The sequence below is a fragment of the Dipodomys ordii genome, unplaced genomic scaffold (genome assembly GCF_000151885.1).
Source record: "Dipodomys ordii isolate 6190 unplaced genomic scaffold, Dord_2.0 Scaffold1, whole genome shotgun sequence".
NCBI classification, from domain to species: Eukaryota; Metazoa; Chordata; class Mammalia; order Rodentia; family Heteromyidae; genus Dipodomys; species Dipodomys ordii.
The window spans coordinates 4,684,737-4,699,540 of NW_012267217.1; the positions used below are offsets into that span (position 1 = coordinate 4,684,737).

At 41.1% G+C, this 14,804-nt stretch overlaps 1 protein-coding gene across 1 annotated transcript in view; it reads left to right on the forward strand.

Moving 5' to 3' along the window:
- Tbc1d4 (TBC1 domain family, member 4) overlaps window positions 1-14,804 on the forward strand; it is a 155,526-nt gene that overhangs the window by 79,240 nt on the left and 61,482 nt on the right. Inside the window, exons 2-3 of the mRNA XM_013009498.1 lie at window positions 9,874-10,437; window positions 13,136-13,225. Of these exons, the coding sequence (XP_012864952.1) occupies window positions 9,874-10,437; window positions 13,136-13,225 (654 nt within the window). The remainder of the gene's footprint in view (window positions 1-9,873; window positions 10,438-13,135; window positions 13,226-14,804) is intronic.

A 14,804-nucleotide genomic window follows, 5' to 3' on the forward strand; every position in this document is an offset into this window, starting at 1 on the left:
GTTTTTTATTGTGAAAATACAGTACAGAAGGGTTATAGTTACATGAGCAAGGTAATGAGTACATTTCTTGTCAAGCATTGTTGCCTCCTCCTTTTGTTTTTCCCCTACCATCCCATCCCTCCCACCTCCTCAACTACTCCCCCCAAATTGTAAAGTTTGTTTTTTAGTATTATACTTTTTAAAGTTTTTTAAAAAACTAGTCCATGTAAAAATGCTCCCTCTAGTGTTTGTTGTAATAAATACAGTGGTATTAAGCTATTCCTTTGAGCCTCAAGTACCTAGTAGGACTAATGTGACAAGTAGAATGCGTCCTATTGAATTAGTAGGTAATAGTGTCTTATGGTTGGATATAGGAATATACTGAATTCAAAACCTTAAATCTCATAGTGCCAGCCTAAGTAAATACTAGCATTTCAGGGATCTTTCTTAGGCATCTAGTCTGTTCTTATAATCAGAAATGGAAGAGTGATATTTTTTTGGGGGGGAGGGGATTGGGTGCTGTCCCTCAGCATTTCAACACAAGGCTAGTGCACTACCACTTTGAGCCATAGTGCCATTTCCAGTTTTCTGGTGGTTAATTGGAGATAAGAATCTCATGGACTTTCCTACTTGGGCTGGCTTTCAACCATAATCTTCAGATCTCAGCCTCCTGAGTAGCTAGGATTATAGGTTTGAGCCACTGGCGTCTGGCTTTTTTTTTTTTAATACTTAGTTTTTAAAATTATTAATATGTTTTTAATTGTGAAAATACCATACAGAGGGGGTTACAATTACATGAGCAAGGTAATGAGTACATTTCTTATCAAGCATTGTTGCCTCCTCCTTTGTTTCCCCTTCCCATCCCTACGCTCCCATCTCTGCCCCCTCCCCTGCCAAAGTTGTAAAGTTCCTTTTTCGACATAGCATCTAGTACATCTCATTGTTGCAATGGGTCCACTTGTATCCCTGTTTAAACAATTTGTTTTTTCCCTTTCCCTCCCCAAATTATACCAACGTGAAAACGGGGGTTATACTGTGGGGGAGGGTGGCTTAAGTTTTTGATGACATATTTATGAGATATTCTACTTTCTTACTTTATAACTTTTGTTTCTTATTTTGCTTTTTAAATATTATATCTACATACAATTTCTTATCCAAGCACAGAAGAAAAAATTACTGAATTGTTATTCATAAATGAATATTTTAAAGTTGCTTTTTTCCCCCCAGTCATGGGGCTTGAACTCTGGGCCTGGGTGCTGTTCCTCAGCTCTTCAGCTCAAGACAAGCGCTCTACCACTTGAGCCACAATGCCACTTCAAGATTTTTTTTCTGCTTATGTGGTGCTGAGTAATCGAACCCAGGGCCTCATGCATGCAAGGCAAGCACTCTACCACTGAGCCACCTTCCCAGCCCATAAATGAATATTTTATAGTCAAACTATTTTTTTTTTTTTTTTTGCCAATCCTGGAGCTTGACCTCAGGGCCTGGGGCCTGACCTTGAGCCTGTCTATGTTCAAGGCTAGCGCTCTACCACTTGAGCCACATCATCACTTCCGGCTTTTTCTGATGATGTGGTACTGAGGAACTGAACCCAGGTCTTCATGCATGCTAGGCAAGCACTCTGCCACTAAGCCACATTCCCAGCCCCCCAAACTATGTTATTCCTATTTTAACAAGTTACAGAATAGTGTTTTATTTTTCCCCCTTAAGTTCATGCAAACTCTTTTGATTGTAATGAGGTTTGAATTCAAGGTGTCACACTTGCCAAGCAAGTGATCCAGCACTTGAGCTGTGCCTCTATCCTCTGAAATTTATTCCTTACGTAAAAATAACTTATAAAAGAAAACTTCCAGTTTCATCCCAAGCAGAGAAAACAGTTTACTTACATGCTTTCCTTTCCTTCTCCTTCTCTTTTTTCCTCATTTGGTGCTAGGGATTAAACTCAGGGCCTCATGTGGCTACTTTAGCCACACCCCGCCCTTTTGCTCTTTAGTTTGTTTCCAGATAAAGTTTTTGTGGTAACTTGGTCCGGATTGTCTCCCTACCTTCCAAGGAGCTGGATCCATAGGTGTGTACTGCTGGACTCCGCCTTGCTCATGTCTCTTCATCTTCAGAATTGTAAACGTGTAAGCCTCAGGGTTTGGCCCTAGGAGATACTTTTCTCGGTCTCCATAATCCTCCTTTTCTTTGTCTCTGCTCCTTTCTCTTCTGTCATCTCTACTTACTGTCTTGATGAAGTCATCTTAATCTCAGGGCTTTCAAATGCTGTTTATAAGCTAAAAAGTTCTGGTTTTCTGTCTCAGCCTTGATCTCTCTCCTGTGTTCCAGCCTGCTGGAACTTCCTTTGGGTGTTTATAAGCTTCTCAAAATTATCATCTCTCGCAGAACTTCTAATCATTTAAAGCATTAAGCAATTTCATTTCATTTGATTTTCCTCTGGCCCCAAACCATGAAGTCATCCGGCCTCCCCTCCTTCTATACACTGCTTCAAATCTGCCCACAGATCATTTTTAAAATTATATCTAGAAGCTTGTTGCTACTTGCCATTTCCATGATGGAGATTTCTTATGTGAGTCAGCAATGATCCAGGATCATCCAGAATCATCTAGGATTGGTGTGATTGCCATCCATTTTCCACATAGAAAGCCTCTGAAATCCTCTGGGAAAAAAATCATGTAAATCATGTCATTTCTCTACGGAGCCCTACCTTTGTCCAGTGTCTTTCTTTCTCCCTAAGAGTAGGAGCTGAAATCCTTACAAGTGTCTGCACACAAGGGAAGCCTGTGTTCCAGGGCCTTTGGACTCAGTGCCTGAGATATTCCTCCCCAGGTATGTGTCCTGCTTATCTTCTTGCTGGCTTTCCTAAGATACCATTTAATTCAGAATTCTTTCTCTACTATTACAATGGTTCCCCTCCCATTAAAAAAAAAACAAAAACCCATCCTCCAGGTTGCTCTCCACAATCTGTGGTTCAAAAACCAGCACTGTCTAAGGAGGTGGAATTCCAGCCTCTTAACGCTCTCCAGAACTGTGTGTTTTAACCTTTCCAGGCCCGTTTCTCAGCCTTCCCAGGCCTGACAAGGAGGCCTTCCAACCTCTCAACTCTTTCGAGGTCTTACAGCTCAGCTTCAGAGATCCCTACACCTGGGCAATTGGAGATACGAGTCTCATTTTCTGCCCAGAGTAAGTTGGATCCTCTGATCCAACCCCCTGAGTAGCTAGGATTTCAGGTGTGAGCCACCAGCACCCAGCATTGTTTCCTTAATAACAATAAACTGTTTCATGGGGTATATGTATCTCCTACTATTTTCCATTATTTGAAGGTGATATTTTAAGAAGTGCAGTAGAAGTGGTCCCTTTAAATGACCACATTTTTTATTTTTCAAAATACAGAATTTTTCTTTGCCAACTATGCAGTCAGTATCTTCCTATTTTGCTTGGACTGTATAATCTTGTTTCTTAAGCAAAGTAGAATTATAATGGAAACATGCACTTCCCTGAAAGGCATATGTTACTTCTAAAACAAGTATATATCTTTTCCATGCTCTCTATATGACACCCATTAGGCAATTCTTTCAGTTTACTTGAAGTGTTCCATGTTTTTAACTCAACTTTAAATTTTTATATTTACTTAAATCTTGCTGTGCTAGCCACATCATTGAAAAATGATTAATAATGAAGCCAGCAATCAAACTCATGCCAATTGGAAAATATACAGCAGTTATAATGAAAAAGTACTTTAGGAATCTTGTTTTCACATTCAGAAATCTGTGAGGGGAAAAAAAGCCCCATCATACTATATTAGATTAATCTCTTATTTTCATGATGAGTGTGTGTTGGACCCTTGTGATTATTTTAACGGCATAAGAAAAGCACAAGTCATGAAAATAAAATGTTTCCTTTTGAGGAACGTTAAAGCTTTTCTTTTTAGTTCTGGACAATCTGTGTATTTCCTGATTGCACTCTCAGGAAATACTTAACTTTTGAAGCAATAACGGTCACTCAAGGGAAGTCTTACCATTCGCTGCATAGTGATAATGTGGGCTTTCATGAATACAGCCAGCTGCTGCCCTTGCAAAGAAGACTTCGTAAGGGCAGCGAAGGGATAATGCTGCCCATGATTTCAGCTGGGGATATCCAGTTCTCTTTGTGAAAGATGCCAATGTTCAACAGGCTTCCTCATCAAAGGTATCTTTCCTAAGCGATCTCTGCAGCTGGATTTTCCCTCCTATGTTTCTGTTTGCATCCACCGTGAAGCATCGGTACTGGTAGTTGTAAAATTTGTTTTCTTTTGAAGTAGGATAAAATGTAGTTTTTAAAATACCAATGGGGTTGTTAGCTATTAGTATAACTAATTAAGGAAAAGACTTCAACATGCTTTCAAGGAACTGAGCAGCAATATTTTGGTTTGGAATGAGGAATTGCTTTAATATCTAAGTTTTGGTACTTGAATCTAAGTTTTTTTTTAAATCAACTTACTGAGAATATAATGGCAAAACACTAGTTAAAGCTGGCACAGTGCCTTTTCTTAATATCTGAAGCTTGTAGAAAACTATTTTATTGTTTGATAAATTGGTTTGATGTGAGTTCATGAGAATGAATAAGTCCAATGACTAATGTCATTTCTGGTGTGGTAATAAAAATGATTTTCTTACTCCTTGAATGTGTAAGGACATTTTCTCTTGCTCCTGTATTGACATTGATCCAAAAGTAAAGACAAAGAAGCTGGATTGAATGAGACCGTTTTGACCAGCTGCCTGCTTCCCCTGCACTTCATACTTGAGAGGACTGGACTGTGCAGAGGTGAAAGATTTCTTCCTGTAGATATTAGGCAAAAACACTAGTGGAGGGTTTTTTCTCCGCCAGTATTGCTGTGCTCTAAAGACTGAATGCATGGTGCCATAACATACAAACCTTGTTTGGAACTGGTTAGAAATCCTCATCAGGCTCCATGGATTGTAGGCAGAATCTAAGTAATGGAGTTACTACGGTAACTTAAATATGAATAACTAGATAAGTATTTAGCGTATGTAGGGGGATGAACAACTTCCTATTTTGGTGAGCAATGAGCCAATTTCCAAGGGTGCTGCCAGATATCTCAAATCATCAACAGGAATTTACTAGCCCTGTTTGAACAATGGAGAACTTTGATCAGAACTCTAGTAGTTTGTTCACTGTGATGTGTATGCTTCTGTTTGCTGACAGCATGCATTCAAGTGCTGAGTGCAGCTTGTTTTTCTACTGGTCAGACGAAGAGCTCTAGAAAGAAATAAAATCTTGTCTTTCTCACAAACTTACAGTGCAATGGTAAAGGAGAGAGATGTTGGAATGATATAACATGCCCTATCTATCTATCTATCTATCTATCTATCTATCTATCTATCTATCTATCTATCTATCTACCTACCTACCTACCTACCTACCTTTCTACCTACCTATCTATGAAACATGTTAAGAGTATGCTATAGGAGAAAGCTATTATTTCAAAATACCAGGAATATGCAAGCAATGGATGGTGATTTTAATTCTTGTGGATTCCTTAAATAATTGACTCAATAAAAGGTTTTTGTGGTTCTGTGATAACTGCCTTTACTACTATGGATGAGGATGATGATGAGGATGACAACTTTATTGCTGGAGATCAACCCCAGGGCCTTGTGGGGGCTAGGCAAGTTCTGTATCACTGAGCAACAGTCCCAGAAACTTTTTGCTATCCTAACAGTTTATCATCCTGATACTTTACTATTACGTATGTTTTACTATCCTACATTATCGATGTGTCTGAGTATTTTGGCAGGGCTGTGCAAGGCTAAATTTTACAGCTTGTCTTTCACATAAGGAACAGCAGAAAGAGTTGAATGTTGTTTGTCCAACTCTTCCTTGAAGTGTCTAGGTCATTGAAGGTTATCCCAGGTCTTTGACCTTGTGGTTAGAACCTCAGAGAGCCTTTAAAGGCTACTAAAGTCTGTTTGATGATGTAAATACCTCCAGTTCCTGGAAGATTACCTCTCCACGTCACTGAAGAATTTAAGGTGATAAGCTCTACATGTGTAAATCAGGTCATTTTCAGAATCTTTTAGGTATTGAGCACACGGTCCCTCCTCGCGTGACTATGGGAGTTGCCACACCTAGCAGGTTTTCTCTTAAGAAGTCTCCATGTAACAGTAAAGAAAGAAAGTCAAACAATTTAGAGGACTTGACAACACTAACGTTGAGTTGACTTTAAGTCTTTTTTTGTAAACAATAACTTTTGAGACTGAACCCAAATCATTCACAGTTATTTGATAAGATAAAAAAACTCACATTCTGTCTCTCTCTCTCTACACACACACACACACACACACACACACACACACACACACACACATCTTAAGGACGATTGTGATTCCACACTCTGTAGATACTTTTGGAAGTTCAGGAGTGCTTGGGTTGATAGCAGATGAACAGACTATGATGGAACAGAGATAGGGAAATAGTGAAGGAGACCAGATGATTCTCTCAGGGCTTTGCTCAAGCCTCTAAAAGCATCTTACTTTCTGCTGAGTGAATTGTCAGCTCACTCTCTGCAGCTTTGGCCTCTCAAGTAGGGTAAGTCACGTGTTAAGTCAAGGACCAAAGATGAAGGGCTGTGGTTGCTAGTCACATGTTCTCACAGACACCTGACGCTGTGTCAGCTGCTCTGCGTGAGTCACTGGAGCTGAGGCAGAAGGGCTTATCTTCCCATAGGAAATACTCAGGCTGCCCCTGAAATTCTCACCACTTTACAGCTGGGAATACTGCAGCCGTATATCCCAAGTAATGCTGTGAAAGAATAGAAATTCTGGTTTTAAATTTGGCACTAGAAGATACAGATATGTGTCTGAATAGGAATCAACTGTTACGATTAAAAATTTTATAATTCTGAAAACAAAGATAAACAATTTTGGAAAAGTTTTTCTGGGGTCAGTAGATTACACTGAGGACCAACTTCTACAAAACAGGATTTATTCTAGACAATTAGATACAATAGGGAAAAAATAAAGTCATAAACTACCCTTCTCTTAGAACCTATATGCTGTGTTACATAATAAAGGAGTTATATAACACAGTAAAGATGTTAAAGTATGTGGGTTTTAACAAAACCCCTGAATGCTGGCCACATGAGTTTATGTGTATGGATTAGGGTGGTAGACACATGGGGGCGCTGTTGTGCAAGGCAATGTTGAAGCATGGGTTTAGATATATGAACAAATAGGGCAGGCAGGGAGCACAGAGACTTCATTTGGAAATAGGCTGTTGAGTTGAAGAATTAGCCAGGCTTCTAGTGTGCCTGGAGCACAGTGGCTGGAAGGGAATGTAGTCGGAGATAGGTTGGAGGATGGAAAGGTACAAGTCTAGATGGACCATCTGTTGAAAGGAGGATGCCAGACTCACACCTGTAATCCTCAGATTTGATGATCACAGTTCGAAGCCAGCCTGGGCAGGGACATCTGTGAGACCTTTTATCTCCAATTAACTCCTCAGGAAAAGCCAGAAGTGGCCCTGTGGCTCCAGTGGTAGAGCACTAGCCTTGAGTACAAAGAAGCTCAGGGACAGAGCCCAGGCTAAGTTCAAGTCCTAGGAATGGCCAAAATAAATAAAATAAAGGAAGGTGTGTAGCCACATTGAAGACTTAATCTGAATGTTTGTCCCATGTGGTTGGAGAAGACATTCTAGGATGCTGTGAAGACCTATTTTTTAGTCTTTAAGAAAGGGGAAATATAGGAGGGTTTTTTTGGGTTTTTTTTTGCAAGAGGTATTTTTTTTTCTATAGCCTTAGATTCTACCAGGATTAACAGGTAGATGAGATAGAAAGTTTACTTAGTAACTTCCACATGTAAATTGAACACTCAGAAGAAATATTTAGATGCAAAGTAGTTTAGGTGAGTATTATTCATGTGCTGAGTCAGACAAACAGTAGTAAATTGTGCAAATGATTTGTTTGGGCTAGGGCAATTTGTCGTGTGAAAACGTTTAGGAAGGTAGAGCTAGTTGAACTTGGTTGGTTTGTCAGGTTTCTCTTGGTCTGCTCCCATCTCTGGTGATGATGTCTTTCTTCATGCCTCTGGGTAGGTATCTTTCCCTGGGTTGAGGAAGCTTTCAGGAAATGAAGGAAGACCAGAGTGCCCTGCCTTTTTTTTTTTTTTTTCTCCTATCAGGTGACTTTAAATTCAAAACAGTCAATATAACATAGCTGCTCATGTTGGAATGGCTGTTTTACCATCCTAAGGCCTAAAAGACCTTAAGAAGGGCCACTTTGGCTTTTGAGAGGAGGATGAAGGGGGTGGAAGAAAGTGATTGGAAATGCTGTTGTTTGTTTTCATGCTGGTCTTAGAGCTTGAACTTGGCCTGGGTATTGTCCCTCATCTTTTGTGTTCAAGGCGAGTGCTCTACCACTCACATCTCTACTTCCAGCTTTTTTTTTTTTTTTTTTTGTGCTTAATTGGAGATAAAAGTCTCATGGACTTTCCTGCTCTGCCTGGATTTGAATCATGACTCTCAGATCTCAGCCTCCTGAGTAGCTAGGATTACAGGCATGAATCACTGGCACCAATTGCAATATGGCTTCTATGGATTATTGAGTACAAGCTCTTGTGTGGACATATTTCTTGCTCTTCTAGGAAGACATATAGAAGAGGAAGAGCTGGATGGTGAGGTAGGCTTAGGTACTCTAAGAAAGTACCCAAGAGATTGAAAATATAAACAGATGTAAAATACTAATAGATTTAAAATATGAACATACATAATAACATATATGGGGTTAAAGGATCATCTAATTAAAGGAGGGATCCTAAGGTGTATATTCTCTGAATAGCTAATAAACTGTTCAACAAAATGAAACCAGAAAGCATCAACATGTTGTGGAGGGGAGGGAACAGTGGGGAACACAAAATGAATTTTAACCAAAATCAAAACAAAACAAAGCTGACAGGGGCTGGGAAGGTGGCTCAGTGGTAGAGTGCTTGCCTTGCATACCTGAGGCCCTGGGTTCGATTCCTCAGCACCCCATAAGCAAAAAGAAAAAAGCCGGAAGTGGCGCTGTGGCTCAAGTGGTAGCCTTGGGCTGAAGAGCTGAGGGACAGCTCCCAGGCCCAGAGTTCAGGCCCCACAACTGGACCCAAAAAAAACAAAAAACAAAAAATGAAGCTGACGAACAGCCTGCAAGGTGTATGTCAGCTCACATTTCTGTATGCAGTGGGGATGTTCCAGTTATTCCACATCTTGCTGACACTTGTTGCTTTTGTGTGTGCATTCATGTGTGTGCATTCATGTGTGTGTATGTGTGTGTGTGTGTGGAGGGGGAGTATGTGTGTGTGCATATGTACTTGTGTGCACACATATCAGTACTGGGCTTGAACTCAGGGCTTGTCCCTCAGCTCTTCAGCTCAAGGCTAATGCTCTACCACTTGAGCCACAGCACCACTTCCAGCCTTTTTTTTCTGCTTATGTGGTGCTGAGAAAACGAACCCAGGGCCTCATGCATGCAAGGCAAGTGCTCTACCACTGAGCCACCTTTCCAGCCCCTCATTAAACTTTTAAAGCCATCAAACATATAGTTCATTAGAAGTTGTCAGTGCCCTGGACAGTCTTATAGCTCTGTTTTGGGGAAATGAAGGCATTTACAGTGGAAGAGCATCCCCAGCACCCCAAAAACACCCAACAAAAAACCAGCAAAAAACCCAAAAGGTAAAAGAGGATACTGCTATTCAATTTCAAGGCTATTACACTTCCATTGAAGTTGTGATGTCAGTGTACACTCCACCTGGGGTAGAGGCGTCCGTCCTGCTTGTGTTCTATCACTTAGGGTGATTATCTAGTCCACGCACGCGTGAATAAGGAGTGATGGCAGACATCAGACTTCTCCTATGTCCCCAGGTCCCCGATGTCATGAGCAGCATACGACAGCTATCCAAAGCCGCCATGAAAGAAGGAGCCAAGCCCAGCAAAGACAACGAGGACGCCTTTTACAACTCGCAGAAGTTCGAGGTCCTGTACTGCGGCAGGGTGACGGTGACGCACAAGAAGGCCCCGTCCAGCCTCATCGACGACTGCATCGAGCAGTTCAGCCTGCACGAGCAGCTGCGCCTGCGGCTGCAGGGCGAGGAGCCGGGGGCCCCCGAGGCCGAGGTGCCCGGGTCCCCCGGCCACAGCTTGCCCCAGGAGGCCGAAGGCCCCGCCGACAGCCCCCCGGCCCTGCCAGTCCTGGCCAGCCAGCCCGCGCTGCCCAGCAATCGCGTTTGCTTCCCGGAGCGGATTCTGGAAGACGGTGACTTGGATGAGCAGCAGGAGTTTCGGGCTCGTTGCAGCAGCGTCACCGGCGTCCTGCAGAAGAAGATTCACGAGAACAGCCAGACGTCACAGCCCAGGAGGAGACACGCCAGCGCGCCCAGCCACGTCCAGCCCTCCGACTCCGAGAAGAATAGAACCATGCTCTTTCAGGTGCGTGGGATGGCCTTCCTTTTGGGCGGATGCTGGCAGGTGCTGCAGGCCGGTTGCTTAGCAACCTCCACCTGTGGCCTCCTGACTTCTTGGATGGGCGCAGCTGGCTGACATCCCGCCTGCTGCCTTCCCCAGTGGTCCTCATGGAAGTCCCACTCACAGCAAGCAGGAGAGCAGAGAAGCTGGAGAGGTTGGCATTGTGATCTGTGACTGTCACTCTGGATCTCTGACACCAGCATTGCCTGAGCTGATTTTCTTTAAAGCAGTTTTTAAGGATTAGGTTACATGGGTTATACAGAGGGAGGCTGAGTTGATTCCTAAAAAAAAATGTCTTTAGAAAAACATAGTTTTAGAATCCATCTAGGAAAGGATTTAAAGATAGGAATCTAGGAAAGTGTGATTTGACAGGGAGGAAAAAGGATTTTTCCAGAGATTCAGGTGTGGTTCGTATGAGAACATACACACTAGATCACTAAAAGGGAAAGCTAAGAAATGCAACTGGGGCAGGGTGTGAGTATTTATGCCTGTAATCCCAGCTATTCAGGAAGCTGAAATCTGAGAATCAAGGTTCAAAGTCAGCCAGGGCAGAAAAGTCTAAGAGTCGCTTATTTCCAATTAACTACCAAAAAAGTGGAGGTGTGGTTCAAGTGGTAGAAAACCAGCCTTGATTGGAAAAAGCTAACGGGCAGTTCCCTGAGTTCTAGTGCTACTGCACGGGCATGTGTGTGTGCACCCGCACACATACGTCATTGTCCTAGTGAGTTAGAGTTGGTTATTAATAATTTGATACAGGCTGTCTTGTGAAGATAAAAGATAATTCTCTTGATTCTGAAAATACTTCTTGTATGTCATGTAGGGACAGCAAATGTCGCTTTCGACTTAAAAAGCTTAATTTATGATAGTGTTCTGTGGAGTATCTTTTACCATCAACTTGTAAGATTTGACTTTTCTTGGAATGAAATAAAACAAAACAGCCGCTGGCCAAACAAGAAGGCAGGATACTAGTGGCTCACATCTGTAATCCTATCTAGGTGATTGCAGTTCAAAGTCAGCCTGGACAGGAAAGACTGTGACACTCTTATCTCTACTTAAATACTAAAAAAAGCTGAAATGGAACTGTGACTCAAGTGGTAGAGCCCTAGTCTGGAGTACAAGAGCTCAAGGGACAGTGCCCAAGCCCTGAGTTCAAGCCCCAGGATCCGCACCAAGGAATAAAATAAAAAAGGGTAACTCCTGACTTTTCCTATTATAGAATCCCTGGAAGGGAATTACCATAGCAAACCTTGTCAGCAGTTCCAGTATGTAATAGTTTATTTTGCAGAAGGTCATGTTTCATGGTAGCTTTGGTTAACTCTTGGCATCTAGTTAAAGTGTCTCTGTGTGTTTTTGTTTGTTTATGGTTTGTCTTTTCCTAGTGCTGGAGGTTGAACTCAGGCCTTGTACTTGCTAGACAGGAGCTCTACCGTTTGAACCACTCTGCTAGCTCCTGTCTCGGGTGTTTTCTTGTAATAGCTGAGTTTTCACTCCTTTTGGGGACTATCAGATTTGTCTTTCCTGAATAGCTGTTTAATGTAAATTTTTTTTTATTTAGACCAGTTACTTACACACACACACACACACACACACACACACACACACACACACACACACACACACATCCTCCATTCCCTTCATTCTATTTTTTTTTTCTTTTGTCGGTCGTGGGGCTTGAACTATGGGCCTGGGCGCTGTCTTTCAGTTTTGCAGCTCAAGGCGAGTGTACTACCACTTGAGCTACATTGCCACTTCCGGTTTTCTGGTGGTTTATTGGAAATAAAAGTCTCAGGGTCTGCCGGGCGCTGGTGGCTCACGCCTGTAATCCTAGCTACTCAGGAGGCTGGGATCTGAGGATCGTGGTTCAAAGCCAGCCCGGGCAGGAGAGACCATGAGACTCCTATCTCCAATAAACCACCAGAAAACCGGAAGTGGCGCTGTAGCTCAAGTGGTAGAGTGCTCACCTTGAGCTGAAGAGCTGAGGGACAGTGTCCAGGCCCAGAGTTCAAGCCCCACGACCGAAAAAAAAAAAAAAAAGAGTCTCAGGGTCTTTCCTGCCCGGGCTGGCTTTGAACCACCATCCTCAGATCTCAGCCTCCTGAGTAGCTAGGATTACAGGCATAAGCCACCAGTGCCCAGCTTCATTCTGTTCTTATATGTACATATATACCCATATACAAATGATTATACACACATATATATATATATACATATATATACCCATATGCAAATGATGGCATACATATTTTATTGACCACTTGGGAGTATATCTGACTATCCTAAAATGTTGTTGTTTTTAGAAAACATAAAATGGGGAAAGGTTGCATTTTTTGAGTAGTCATTTCTAATATGTGTCCTATAACTTAAGAACATGTTAGTTTTCATGATTTTCAACAAAGAAAAAAATGTCTTGAGAAAATACTCTCTCTTCTATTTCTTTTCCCTTCCTTCCTTCTTTTCTTTTCTTTTCTTTTCTTTCTTTCTGCCAATACCAAGTTTGCCTTGTGCTAGATTTGCTTGCTTGCTCACCACTAGTATTCTACCACTTGGGCCATGCTTCCAATCCTTGGATTTGAATCTGTGTTATTGGTTCACTGTTGAATTATAAAGTGAAGTATTAAGTCATTTTGAGTTGAATTTAATTGTAGTTTTTTTTTTCCCAAAGGTTGGACGATTTGAGATTAACCTTATCAGTCCAGATAGTAAATCAGTTGTGCTAGAGAAGAATTTTAAAGATATCTCCTCTTGTTCTCAGGTATGTATCACATTATATTTTGAAGAAATCATCTTGTTTCAAAAATAACCAAAGAGCAACTAAGCTTAAAGACCTTTCCATTTTATAATCTTAAAATTTTTAAAAAATCTTTTTGAAAAGAATTGGTGGTTGCGTACCAGTGGCTCATACCTATAATCCTAGCAAATCAGGAGGCTGAGATCTGAGGATCAGATTCAAATCAGCCTTGGCAGACAAAACTAAGAGACTCTTATCTCCAGTGAACAAGCTGGTGGCAAGTTTCAAGTGAGGGAGCATCAACCATGAGTGAAAAAAATGAGAGCATGAATCTTTGCTTTCAAGCTCTAGTACTGACACAAAAGAAACAATGTAATACAAATTTATTTTTAGGCTATATCCTAAAAATAAAACTTTTTCCTGTGGTATGTTCTGCCCAATTCCTCAGTATCTTCACACTTTCTCCGCTGTGTAGTCAGCTTTCTCTGGTTGTATTACATCTCTTCACTGCTGGAATTTCAGTGGTAGTAACATCTTTTGGTAACACGTCATAGCTAGGGTCCCTCAGAATCTCCAGCAATGGAACCTGTGATGTATCTGAATCATGTTTGATTTTTATTTTGTGGTAAGAAGTAAAATGGGGAACTAGTGTTTTGACTTGTAGTTATGTAAATACTAAATTTGGCACAGTGTGTCTATTCTTTTTAATTTGTAAACTATGGATTTAAAAAGAATCACTATGTGCCAATGTGTACATGATTGTAAAATCAGGCATAAATTAGTGTCCTAAGAATCATAATGGTCATTTTGAATATCCACCCAAGGTTAGAGCTACCAAAATGTACTGTAAAAAAAAAGAAAGAAAAGATATTTGAAGTTATCAGGATAGAAGGTGTGTCTGTGTCTACATGTGAGCAGGTAAAGTGTTCAGAAGCTGCATCTTTCCTGGTCGGGGGACTCAATGCTTCTTGGAGCTGTTCCTTCAAGGTCCCTTTATCTTGACAGTGAAAAATCAAAACTGCCTATCAGATTTTAATTCTCTCTTGAAGTTTGGAGTTCGCCTTGCTATCAATATGCTTCTCAGATGTTCTTCCCTTTGAAAATGAGTTTTGTACAGTTGGTTAATTTTGTTTTACCTCAGTCTCAGCTAGTACAGTTCCACTCCTAATATTTTGTTTTAGAATTCTTTTAGGTTACATGGAGATCTAAAATTTTGATGTATAGACAAATGTTCTCTAGAAACTTAGAGAATGTAACATCTGAATTAAGGAAGGATATATGTTAAATTTCTAAATTCTTACTTAAAATATTCGGATGAAAAATAATAGTATTATATTAAGTTTTTTTTTTTCCAACTGTGGGGCTTGATCTCAGGGTCTGGGTACTGTAGCTTTTCTATTCAAGGCTAGTGCTCTACCACTTGGAACTACAGCTCCACTTCTGGTTTCCTGGTGGTTAATTGGCAACAAGAGTTTCACGGACTTTCCTTTGAACCACAATCCTCAGAACTCAGCATCCTGAGTAGCTGGGATTACAAATGTGAGCCACCAGTGCCCAGTATATAAGTGTTTTTATAGTTACCCACGGTGTATGCAGGATCATA